Source organism: Squalius cephalus, assembly GCF_949319135.1.
Source record: "Squalius cephalus genome assembly, chromosome: 3".
Lineage (NCBI taxonomy): Eukaryota > Metazoa > Chordata > Actinopteri > Cypriniformes > Leuciscidae > Squalius > Squalius cephalus.
The window spans coordinates 12,161,270-12,173,415 of record NC_137124.1 but is presented as its reverse complement, the minus strand read 5'-3'; the positions used below and the strand labels follow the sequence as shown (position 1 = coordinate 12,173,415).

Genomic DNA, 12,146 nt, shown 5'->3' with positions numbered 1-12,146 from the left:
ATAATCAGATTACTTTTTCAAGTAATTAGTAAAGTAAAGTAAAGTACTTTTAAATTTGCAACAAAATATCTGAGTTAATGTTTCAAAGATTTTCCTATTGTAAAGTATTACTTTACATAAAAAGTATCTAAGTATCCAAGTTAGTTAAGGCGAAAATTACGGACTCAGTGTGCAAGGACCTTTACTCTTTTAGAAAGTAACGCAATATTGTAATGCATTATATTTAAAAGTGACTTTACCCAACACTGTCTGTAACTGACTCGATTTAGAAAAGACAAGAGTTCAAATCTGAATCATTTGCAATCAATGCATTAATCTAGTTTGACTTTCTTGTCAACAGGCATAAAGCATTCATTTTTGACATCATAAAAACAAACTATTTTAAAACCAGTGGCGGTTCTACATGGAGGCCTAGGGAGGCCCGTGCCTCTGTAGACATGTCCCTGGCCACCCATGTGTTGTAGATGTGCCCTATGTTTACTGTACATCTTTCTATAGATATCAGCAAGTCCAAGAATGATGTACCAGTACAGCCCAACTTGAATATATTCCCAACCACTTTGATGGGGGACAGAAGACGGAGCTTCAGGCCAAACTGAACATACTTACTTACAGCTACATAAAATATAGCACAAAGAGGACACGATGAATCTGAAGAGTCCAATAACAAAGGAAACTTTAGGGAAATTCTTAAAACAGTTGCTAACCACGACCCACTTGTTAAGAGAAGATTAACTTCCATTCACAATGCAAAGTACACAAGCAAGATGATCCGGAATGAGGTTTTGGGTTGTTTGGCAGAAATAGTTCGGTCTGAAATCATAGAAGAAGTGAAGAACAGTGAGGTTTTTTTAGCATCATGGCAGATGAAACAAAGGATATTTCAAAAAGGGAACAGATTTCTTTCACACTCAGGTACTATTACAATGGGGCCATTAAGGAGAGTTTCCTCCATTTTGAATCTGGAGAGATCTTAGATGCTGCAGGGCTTACTGGAAAAATAGTGCACTTACTGGAACGTTATGGCCTGAACTACAAAAATAACCTTGTAGGCCAAGCGTACGATGGCGCTGCCGTTATGAGCGATAAGCATTCAGGGGTTCAGGCAAGGATCAAAGAACAGGCTACATTTGCCTTCTACATCCATTGTAGTACACATTGTCTCAATTTAGTGTTAGTTGATGTAGTCAAAAGTGTCCCAGAAACAGAGGAGTTTTGTTCCTTGTTACAGAGTCTTTATATTTTTACCTCTACCTCATATGTGCACCCAAAATGGCTGTCACTCCAAAGACAAATGTATGGCAGAACAAGAGAGCTGCAACGTTAAAGCGACACACGTTGGGCATGCTGATTTCTAGCCCTACGTAATATTATGGACACTCTACCTGCCCTTAAACGACTACTGCAAGAGATTGCTCAAGAACGTCATGGTGAAAAAACTGTTGAGGCCCGAGGTCTTCTGGCTCAAATTGACCTAGAATTTGTTGTGCATCTTGTTACTCTGCGTTAGTTCTTTGGGGAGACAAAGCAACTGTCTGACATGTTACAGTCACAAACTGTTGATCTGTCAAGATTGTTGACTTAGTAAATGCTTTAGTCCAGACATTGAAAGACCACAGGCAGGAGTCTTTTTTTGATAAGTTGTGGGATGAAGCATTGAATATTTGTGAGCAGTGTAATTCTGCAACAACGTCAGTGGCGAAACATCAGAAAATGCTGAGCTCAGACTCAGTGGCTATTGCACACTAAGCACTGTTGGTCAGAGGGAGGTATAAGGCAACAAAGATATGTTTTGTACGTCATTTTTCAATCCTGTAATTGACAGCATGCTCAATGAGTTGAACAGACGTTTCTCCAATACCAACTGTGAGCTCATGAGAAGCATCTCTCAGCCCCCAGAGTGATGCCTTTTTAAAGGAGAGCAATGTTTTTTCATTTTGCCGTTTGTATAATGCAGACATTGATGATTTAGAGCATGAGCTCCATCAATTTAAGAGAGTTTTGGAGAGAAAAATACAGAGTGGTGAAGTTAAAAAGCCATGCAGTACAGTTGAGCTGGTTTGTTTTATTGAGCCATATAGGGAAGTTTTCTTTGAGCTCTTTAGACTGTGCAAGATTGCTGTAACTCTTCCTGTAAGGTCAGCCTCTTGCGAACGCAGTTTCTCCATACTGAAACCTTCCTGCGGTCCACTACTACTGATGAGAGACTCAGTGATCTTGGTGTCCTGAGCATAGAGTCCAGAAGGGCCAAGGCTCTGGATCTTGATGTATTTGTGGACTGTTTTTCCAGACAGCACAACCGCCGTATCCTGTTGCTGTAGTGTAGTGTATCTATATTTTATTAAAATTCAACTGTTCCAGCATTGTTGTGCCAATTCAAATATTTAAGTGTGGACTCAACTGTCCACAGAAGTGGGGCTTCCATAAATAAGAAATGGCACATTGTTGTACCCTTTGTTGTACTTTACTGTATTTTTCTCTTTTTTTGGCCCTACCTCTTTTGCACCTGCACTCACTCTTGTACAAAATAAAGGTTTATATGATTTTAAAGTAAAATAAAGTTTATCATCTTTAAATATAATTTGTTGCCATTTTTAATATACCCCTCTGGTTAAACACTGGCCCCTCCTTGGCCCCCCTAGTAAAATTTGTCCAGAACCACCGTTTAGAACCATAATGAAATGTAAGCAATAAGTCTGGCATTTACTGAGAGTGGTACTTCTATTAAAATCTTTTGCAGCTTGTTTTGACCAAAGTGCATATCTCAGCGGGTTTCTCCTACACCAGTGTGGGTGCGTTTATCTTAAAAGGTCACTGGTGGCACAAGAACAAACACACATAAAAGAAATCAGGTCAGCATAACGCATCCTGAAACGGAAACTAGTGAGGGTCTGCTATTGCTTTAGTGCAAAGACCACAACATTAGACCAATGCAAGCTTAACACTTTGCAAGTGACCGCAAAAAGCATAATTTGGCTATTTTGAATGAGAGAAAGTAATGTGGGTTCGTTATCGCACATCAAAACACTTATAAACAGATAAACAGATAAGTGTGTGTGTGTGTGTGTGTGTGTGTGTGTGTGTGTGTGTGTGTATACAGGTTTACATTGTGGGGGGACCAAATGTCCCACGAATATAGCGAAACCAAGTATGTATGTGTGTGTGTGTGTGTGTGTGTGTGTGTGTGTGTGTGTGTGTCCAAGTAAACCCTACATTAAGAGGACAAAATGTCCCCACAAAGATGGCAATATCCAAAAAATGTTGGTCCCCATGAGGAAAACAGCTTATAAATCATACTAAGTGCTGTTTTTTGAAAATGTAAAAATGCAGAAAGTTTTCTGTAATGTGTAGGTTTAGGGGTAGGGTTAATGTAAGGTGATTGAATATGCAGTATAAAAATCATTATGTCAATGGAAAGTCCCCATAAAACATGAAAACACAACGTGTGTGTGTGTGTGTGTGTGTGTGTGTGTGTGTGTGTGTGTGTGTGTGTGTGTGTGTGTGCGTGCGCGCGTGTGTGTGCGTGCGCGCGTGTGTGTATGCGTGCGTGTGGTCCTGGTATTCTCTTCTTTAGATAGTAATGAATGGTCCCAATGGGGGGGGGGATGTTTTTTTGAAAATTTACAAATGCAGAACGTTTTCTGTAAGGGTTGTGTTTAGGGTTAGAAGATAGAATATACAGTTTGTACAGATTAAAAATCATTATGTCTTTGAAAAGTCCTCATCAAGCATGGAAACCCAACACATGTGTGTGTAGCCTAAATAAACTTTCTCAAATAGCCTACATATAAAAGTAGCCCATGTTTTGTTTTTTTGTTTTTTATTAAACGCATACAGTATTACCTATAAGAACCCCAATATAGCTTTTAAACTACATAGCAAATGGTTTGTAACATTTAAAAATATCTGAGCTTTACTATTTGTCCTTATAATTCCAATGCAACTGTTGTTATTTCTTTAAACAGCCTTTCTGTGTAACTTATTGTATGAGTGTTAATTTATTGTTCTGAAAGTCAAATTAAGACAACAACCCCTTACTGGCCTGAGGCTTAAAACAGAAGGTACAGCACTTATAGGACAAAAGCAGTCAAACACAGCCATAAAAGAGGACGAGCCCGACCACTCAAAACTTTCTGCACTAACCTGTAAAATGTTGTTTTTATTTAGACTAAATTGTTTTGTACGTTATCTACTTCCTATTCAACAGTAGGAGCTGCACAGCTAAAAATAATGGTTGCCCAGGGGTGTTACTGAAATGACTGTCCTGTCCTGTAGTCCTGTAGATGGCAGTAATGCACCCTTAAGCTGGTTTAAGAAAGAAAGAAGAGAAAAAACAGCAGTGGGAGAGGGAGACTCAGGGAGACATTTATATACCATTCAAAATAAAGTTGGTTCTGTGAAGAATAGAGGAGGGAATAGAAAAGAAGAAATAGTTATGGCCAGATTAAGAATAGGTCTAAAATTAAGAATTTTAGGGAAGCACCCAACTGGTTTTTGTGATTATTGTAAGGTTTTAGAAAACTATAGAACATGTGCTTATGATTTGCAGGTCTATTTCTATTACCACAAAAAATATCCAATTACTCGATCAAAATAATCGACAGATTACTCAATTACCAAAATAATCATTAGTTACAGCCCTAGATTAATGTTTAAGTTACAATGGCCTACAACATAATCAATTCCTCTGGTATTTCAGCTATTTCTCTGTGTAATTTTCCAACTAACTTCCATGCTGAGAAGACAACTATCAGTACACTTACTTTGATTTGACGGGGGTGGGGGAGGAGTGTTTTTGACCTATTACTGGTTTGTCCAGTTTATCAACATTAAACAACATGATCAAAACAGAGATAGATTTGACGTGGTGGGGGGAGGAGTGTTTTTGACCTATTACTGGTTCGTCCAGTTTATCAACATTAAACAACATGATCAAAACAGAGATAGTCCAATCATGCATCAGTTTTAGTTTCTCCTTCAATGGAAAGAAGCCATTTTATGAAATGCAACCATTTTCATGAACACATTTTTTTTTTTTTTAAATCTACAGTAAAGACACTAAAAAAGGACTGAGAGAAGAATTGATCACTGAGAAGGATTAATTATTATTTCAAGCAATATTTTTTATTTGGATTTTACAATGGCAGACGGTAAGAGACATCAAATGAAGCATTTTCAAGAAAAATTGTAGGATGTGGTGATTCGCTTTAAAATAATTTTCATGAAAATTAATTTAAAAAATAAATATAATGTTAAGTAGATAATTAGTTAAAAAAATTATATATTCAGCTTCTACAACTTCATACAGTACAAAGTATATATATATATCAATACTTTGTCATCCTCTTCCTGCTTTTGTTTTACAGAATTGCGATTAGTGTTATTAGGAGGACACCGGAGTGGTAAGAGTAGTGTGGCACACTCCTTTTTAAATGTTAAATGTGAATCTGATCATACGACCACACAGTGTGTGAAGATGGAAGGAAACACACACGGCAGGAAAATCATTCTTGTGGACACCCCAGGCTGGTGGAAGTGTTATCAGTTATGTGACACCCCAGAGCGCCTGAAAGCGGAGCTTGTTAGGAGCACCAGTATCTGTCCACCGGGACCTCATGTTTTCCTCCTGGTGATAGAGGTTGATTCTGCTTTCTCAGAGAAGCACGGGAAAGCAGCCGAGGGTCACGTGCAGTTCATTAGTGAAGATGTCTGGCATCAAACCATAATAGTCTTCACAAAACTCAAACATTTGGGTGACAAAACTATAGAGCAATATGTAGAACGTGAAGGGGAAAACTTGAACAAGCTTACTCAAAAATGTGGAAACAGATATGTTGGTTTTGACACTGACCTGGATAGAGATGGTTCCCAGGCGAAAGAGCTATTTAGGCAGATAGAGAAACTTGTTGCTGAAAACAATGGCCATTTTTTTAAAGCTGATGCAAGAAGGCTGATGGATTTGGAGATTAAAATAAAAAATGTGGAAGAGAGAGCAACTGCCAGAGCACACCAAGTTTTGGAGAAGAGAAGAAAACTGGAAGAAATAAAAAGTGATGCCGGTCAGTCTCCAATTTTAGTTTGTAGTTATTTTACTCAGTATAACCATAAATTATATTGCATAAAAATGATCAATTGTTGTTTACATTGCAATCAGCTGTAGCCTACAACATAGACAAGTACAGTAGGCCTATACTAAAGTCTCTAAATGAAACAAGTGAAGTTTGTTAATATATATATATATATATATAATATATATATATATGCATATATATATATATATTATAATATATGTATAAATATAAAATATTGTATTATAATATTATAAATAATATTTATTCATAAAGATTATAAATATTTCACAATTCTATATATTTTAAATATATTCTAAAATACATATTTTCAACAGAAGCAGAGCATGATGTTACACCTCTGAATATTGTGCTGCTGGGCTGGGTCCTGTCAGGCAAGACATTAGCTTGCAGTGCCATCTTGGATGCTGACATTTCATTTGACAAGACTGTGAAGTGTGTCAGAACATGTGGAGAAGTGAATGGAAGACAGGTCACTGTGGTGGACACACCAAGCTTTTGGAAATTTCTTCCGTATCAACTGAACGCAGATTCGGTGAATACTGAGATCTTGAAGGCAATGGATTCTTCCCCCCATGCAATCCTCTTGGTTATACCGGCAGACACGTCGTTTTTAGAAGAGCAGATGGAAGTCATATTAGAAAACATGAGACCACTTGGTGAAAAGGTCTGGAGGCAAACCATGGTGCTCTTCACATGTGGAGGAAGATTGGAAAACAAACCTATTGAGTACCACATTGAAAGTGAAGGTGACGCCCTTGTGGGACTCGTCGAGATGTGCGGGAACAGATATCATGTGTTTGAGAGCATGAGAGAAGATCGCACCCAAGTAAATCAGTTACTGGAGAAGATTGAGGAAATGATAATGGAAAGTGATCTGCTGGAAAGCAATGATGAACATCAGGGGAAGAAAAAGAAGTCCCAAGAAAGAGAAACCCTATCTGAGTGGCTTCGAGTTGAGGATATCAAAAAATTACTTAATGAAGAATGGGAGAGAAGTGATGCTCTGATGAAAGAGATGGTGAAAACAATGAGCCCACAAAGATTTGTCAGAAGAGGACAAAGTTTAGATTTATCTCTGGATTGTATGTGTAATTTTTTGCAATAAATGTATTTTGATCTCAGTGGCTTATACTCACTTTAATTGCCTCATTATGCTTTTGCTTGCAGTTAGTGGAGGAGTAATAAATACAGAATCATTTATCAACAAACACCAGCTGAAAGATGCACTTGAGAGGGAATGGAATCGTCGGGAAGCAGTAGACATGGCTAGGATCCAGTATAAACTAAAATGTCTGGATGCCAATGGTAAGTCCGGTAAAAAATTATACTATTCACTAATTTGTAAGTTTGGCTGAGAGTGGCTGGTAGCTAATAAAGTTCTGTGCTGCCAACAAACAGATTGCTAATTCAAAATCACATACTTAAGTTTCTTTTGAAAAACTGTCAAAACTGTCAGATAACCAAAGCTTTGTTTTATTTCCTTATAGCAGAGATGTCCTCATGTGCTGATGAAGAGGACATACAGATGTCTTTGGCTAAGGTGCATGACTGGTATCAGAGGCTTCATTTATCAGACTATGGAAGTGTTTCCAGCTATGAAGAACATGACAAGACTGAACAGGATAGAGATTAATCATGAAGACAATCTGAAAATGCATGTTTAAATTTTCTAATTTTTGTCATGCAGTTATTATCATAGAATGCATGTCATTTTCATACAAACAGATTGTACTTTTTATTATCTTTCACTTCATTGATCCATTAATCTGCTTTAACAAACACTAGCTGGGTGCACACTGTGTGATTTTGGCCGCGATTTGGCCGTCTGAGACAAATTTTGCAAATCCTAAAAGAATCCTCTGATCCTAGGCTAAAATCTGAAGTCTTTGAACGTTAGTTTGACATGTTCACCGACAGCCGATTAATGACCGTTGCGATCAAATTTGACCTCCGACGAAATTCTGGCAGTGTCAGAAGATTTGACTCGCAGTCCTGCAGTGAGACTTCGATGGCCGTCAAATTGTCTTTCAATTGATTTTCAAGACAAGTCGTGACCAAAATTAACGTTAGAGATTTCTTTGTAGCCACTATTTCAATCATTGATTGATGATGTAAAACTCCGGACAAGTTTTCTTGCATGCGTCCGTTTTTAACGCGTCTTGACTGTTGTACAGTCTGACATTAGGTTTGAACAGTCTGACAAGCAACAATCGTAAAGAACGATAATAAATTGCACAGTGTGCACCCGGCTTAAGGCCCAGTTTCACAGACATTAGGATTAGGCCTTAGTTCAATTAGGACATTTAAAGAGGTGGTTGATTATGATTTCCCTTTTTTAACTTTAGTTAGTTTGTAATGTTGCTGTTTGAGCATAAACAACATCTCCAAAGTAACAATGCTCAAAGTACAAAAGCAAAGGGAGATATTTTCTTTAAAGAAATTGCTAAGGACTAAATGGCTGGTAGAGACTACAGGACATTCCTCCCGGCTTAGTGACATCACTAACCCTAAAATTTACATAAACCCTCATGACAGAATATGCTAATCAATGACTAGAAGATACCTACACATAAGCTACATAAATTCATCAACTAAACATTCAGAAATGTTGTCTACATGTTGTCACTTCTTCTTGAGTCTCTCCATCTTTGTCTGACTCCAGTTTGAATATAAAAGACTAAAAGTCTTTGAAATTTTCAGGACACAAGCTGTTGTAGCTCCTCCCCCTGTGCTGGGAGCAGCAGCTCATTTGCATTTAAAAGGACAGACACAAAAACGGTGCGTTCCCCATTTTTAACATGCTATATAAAAATATCTGTGGGGTATTTTGAGCTACAACTTCACATACACACTCTGGCGACATCAGAGACTTATTTTCCATCTTGTGAAAATGGCATTATATCACCCCTTTAAGTGGCTTTTATAAATGTGCCTCAGAAGGAAAAAAAATTTTAAACTGACATATTTTAAAATATATCAGTGCAAGTTGCTTAAAGTTAAAACAGCTCAAACATGCAATTTAGTCTGTGACTAGACTTGAGCCTTGTCTGTGAAACCGGGGGTATATTTCTACAGCACACAATAGTTATTCAAAGTAAAATTTGGAGGAACTCTGTTTACATATGTACAGTAATGGATGCTTTTGAAATATCAATATTAATAATACATGTTTATAAAAGGCAAATAATTTTGTGAAGATAAATGTCAAATCATCTGTTAGATCATGTGATCTGTCTGCTTGTAGTTCACTTCACTGTATTCAGATGTTTTCACTGTATTCAGTCTGTTGTTTGATCTTCTGGCTGAAGGGACGGAGGCAAAACTCACAGCTGCATAATTCACTTCTGAATCTCCAATCTGTTAAAAAAAATGTATAGCTTATTTTTTTCTTTTCTGCTTGAGAAGCAAATTACATTACTTTATGTTAAAATGTTTAATATTTAATGGATTAGAAGTATATATTATAGTACAGAAGAAAATGTATTTTGTATTTTTGAAAATTACCTCACATGACGGAGATGCTAGATTTGTAGATCCTTCAAAATTTGCAGAAAATTATAGTTAAACTTTGACATACATATTTGTGATTGAATATTTAAAGTGTTTGTACAATATATCTGTATATTAGACTGTATACAACTTTTTCTGGATCAACAGCCTATTCAATTAAACTCTTAACGCTTAACTGATGGAAAGTGTGGGTGGAATTTTACCTCTATGCCTGTTTCCCCAGCGTTTACAGTGAACAACAAGGAGTGTGACAATTACTATCACAAAAACAACATTGGAGGATATCAAGCAAAGTAACACAGGATCCCATAGTTTTTGATTGTTGCTGTCTGAAATGGAGAAAAAGATCCAAAAATAATTTAATAAAGCACATTCTGCTCATAGTAAAATTCGTTATTAAAATACTGTGAATATACATTACTAGAACTGCTAGCTATGTGTTGTGAATATACTTTTCCATGACTTGAAACTATGCAGTGGCCCAAACAAATATTTTAAGCCATATACTTAAAGATAAATGAATGGCTTTGCATTAGATAAAGTGTCAAACCAAGTGGGACTCGTTTTAAAGAAAGATAGTGCAAGCACACTTTTCAAGCAAAACATTTTCACAAAAACATTTAGATTATGATAACTTTAAGAGAACTGACTTAATACATTTATTCAAAAAACATCTTGTGAATCGTTGGTGAAACTTTGCTTTTCTTGCTTGCAGAATCCACTTGGTTGGATATTTTGTTGTGTAATGCAATGAAATTCATGCTATTTTAAGCGTGGCTTAAGGATGCAAATACTTTTTAGGGCCACTGCAGGTTAACTATAAGTCATAGTAATTTAATGAATAATTACCGTTATTCTTAAAAGTGGTTCCATTCACAACTGGTGTCTCCCCACATGCCACATTAAAGACTTTAGATTCAGTTCCTTTGAAATAGCAAATAAACATGTCAAGACTCTTTTGGTTTTAAACAAGGACTGTTAAATTGTTAAAGTAGTTTACTCCAACACAAAATCTTTAAAACACTAGCAAATTGAATCTATTTTACCTTTTAGCATCAGATATGCTCCGGAAATAAATTCTAATGAATTCAAGAACACCGTCCCACAATAGTATATTCCAATGTCCTCCTTGGTCATAGCTGTGATGTTCAGATGAAAAGATCCTTTGCTTGCTGAAATATTGAATCTCCCATTTTTAAATTCATCCTTAAATTCTATATCTTTCCAATAATTGACTAGTACAATAGGCCGAGGGATCTGCCCAATGCTCTGTTTATACCAAACCAGTGTGTTGCCAAAACTTTTTTTCGAGAAGCATTTGATGGTAACATCATCTCCCAGCTGGAATGTTTGTAACAAGACATTTTCACCACTGTGATCAGGTCGGACTCCAGCTAAAACAGAACAGTGAGGTTTCATTTAAACACTAAATATATGCAAACATGGAACTGACTAATAAATACATAAACATTTAGACAGTGGAAAGAAGGGGGGGGGGAAAGCTACTTACGAGCCCAAAAGATCAAAATGGCCCAAACGATCATGTTTGAAGCAATGGATGTGTGAAAATGCTCTTTAGAAGACTTGCCTGTGATGTGATTGGTCACTTTCAAACCAAGACTTGAAAGAGTGTGATTGGTTGAAATCAACCTGGTGTCTTTTACCCCACTCCCAAATTGGAGCAAAAGTGTAAGTAAAGATATGAGGTGAGGATCAATGCCTTTGTCACTATATTCTCTGCAAAAATAATCTGGTTTTGTTGAGCTAAATTGCTCTGCTCCTGGCCGAATTTACATTGAAATATACACAAACAAATGTGAAGGTATGTTACAAGTCAGTGGTAAATCTCACCGAGAGACAAAAGTGCTCAAAATAGCCTTTTTAATTGCCAACAAATGACATCAAAGGGTCAAGAAAAGGAAAGACTGGATGGATAAAAAAAAAAAGGAATTTAACTAGGCATGTGTTCATGTGTGGGTAATATCAAAATCTTCTCCAAGACAAGTATATGACAGAGCTGGAATCAAGTGAGTCCAAAAATGAAAACTGCAGTAAAAATCCTATATCTGTCTGTCTGTCCATCCATCCATCCATCCCGTGTTATATATTTTTGATCTCCTCTACCTTTAAAATAAATCAAAGACTCCACACAATGAATACAAAAAGCACATACAATATGTGAACTCGTCACAAATCTTTTTTTTTTTTTTTTTTTTTTTTTTGATGAAGTGCTGCATTGTGTGAAAACAGTTTGTGGTTTTCTTGTTTTTCTAAAGATGGCTATCAGAAACGACCACCAACCACATTAGCACCATATATAGTACTCATAGAGAAACAGGTCACAGCAGGACGGACAAACATCCTGTGTGCACATGTGAGTAAAAGTGCAAGCGCAATTCTTAAATCATAGGTATGGCTGCCTGAAGTGTTTCACGACCACAGTGTTAATTCATCGGAAAAGTACGAATGCAGGAGACCATTGCATGTTCAAGTGTGCATGAGTGGGTGTTTGAGGCAACCACATATTACACATGTGACTGTGGA

At 36.8% G+C, this 12,146-nt stretch overlaps 1 protein-coding gene across 2 annotated transcripts; it reads left to right on the top strand.

Annotated features, from left to right (window-relative positions):
- Window positions 1-4,930: 4,930 nt before the first annotated feature.
- On the top strand, window positions 4,931-10,000 carry LOC307155782 (GTPase IMAP family member 8-like). Of its 2 annotated transcripts, XM_079866721.1 has the most exons (6): window positions 4,931-5,150; window positions 5,367-6,059; window positions 6,407-7,174; window positions 7,260-7,397; window positions 7,580-7,632; window positions 9,826-10,000. In XM_079866721.1, exons 1-6 carry the CDS (start codon window positions 5,141-5,143, stop codon window positions 9,835-9,837), a joined length of 1,674 nt encoding a protein of 557 aa, XP_079722847.1. In that variant the 5' UTR covers window positions 4,931-5,140; the 3' UTR covers window positions 9,838-10,000. The 2 variants fall into 2 exon arrangements, with proteins under 2 accessions (XP_079722847.1, XP_079722846.1); XM_079866720.1 differs by lacking the exon at window positions 9,826-10,000 and having other exon boundaries at window positions 7,580-9,782.
- The last annotated feature ends 2,146 nt before the right edge of the window (window positions 10,001-12,146 follow it).

What these genes read in the sequence shown, in the direction of transcription:
- LOC307155782 (XM_079866720.1), top strand. An exon ending in TTTAGATTTATCTCTGGATT is followed by an intron (nt 7,175 to 7,259) that starts GTATGTGTAATT and finishes TTTTGCTTGCAG; the next exon opens with TTAGTGGAGGAGTAATAAAT. An exon ending in AAAATGTCTGGATGCCAATG is followed by an intron (nt 7,398 to 7,579) that starts GTAAGTCCGGTA and finishes ATTTCCTTATAG; the next exon opens with CAGAGATGTCCTCATGTGCT.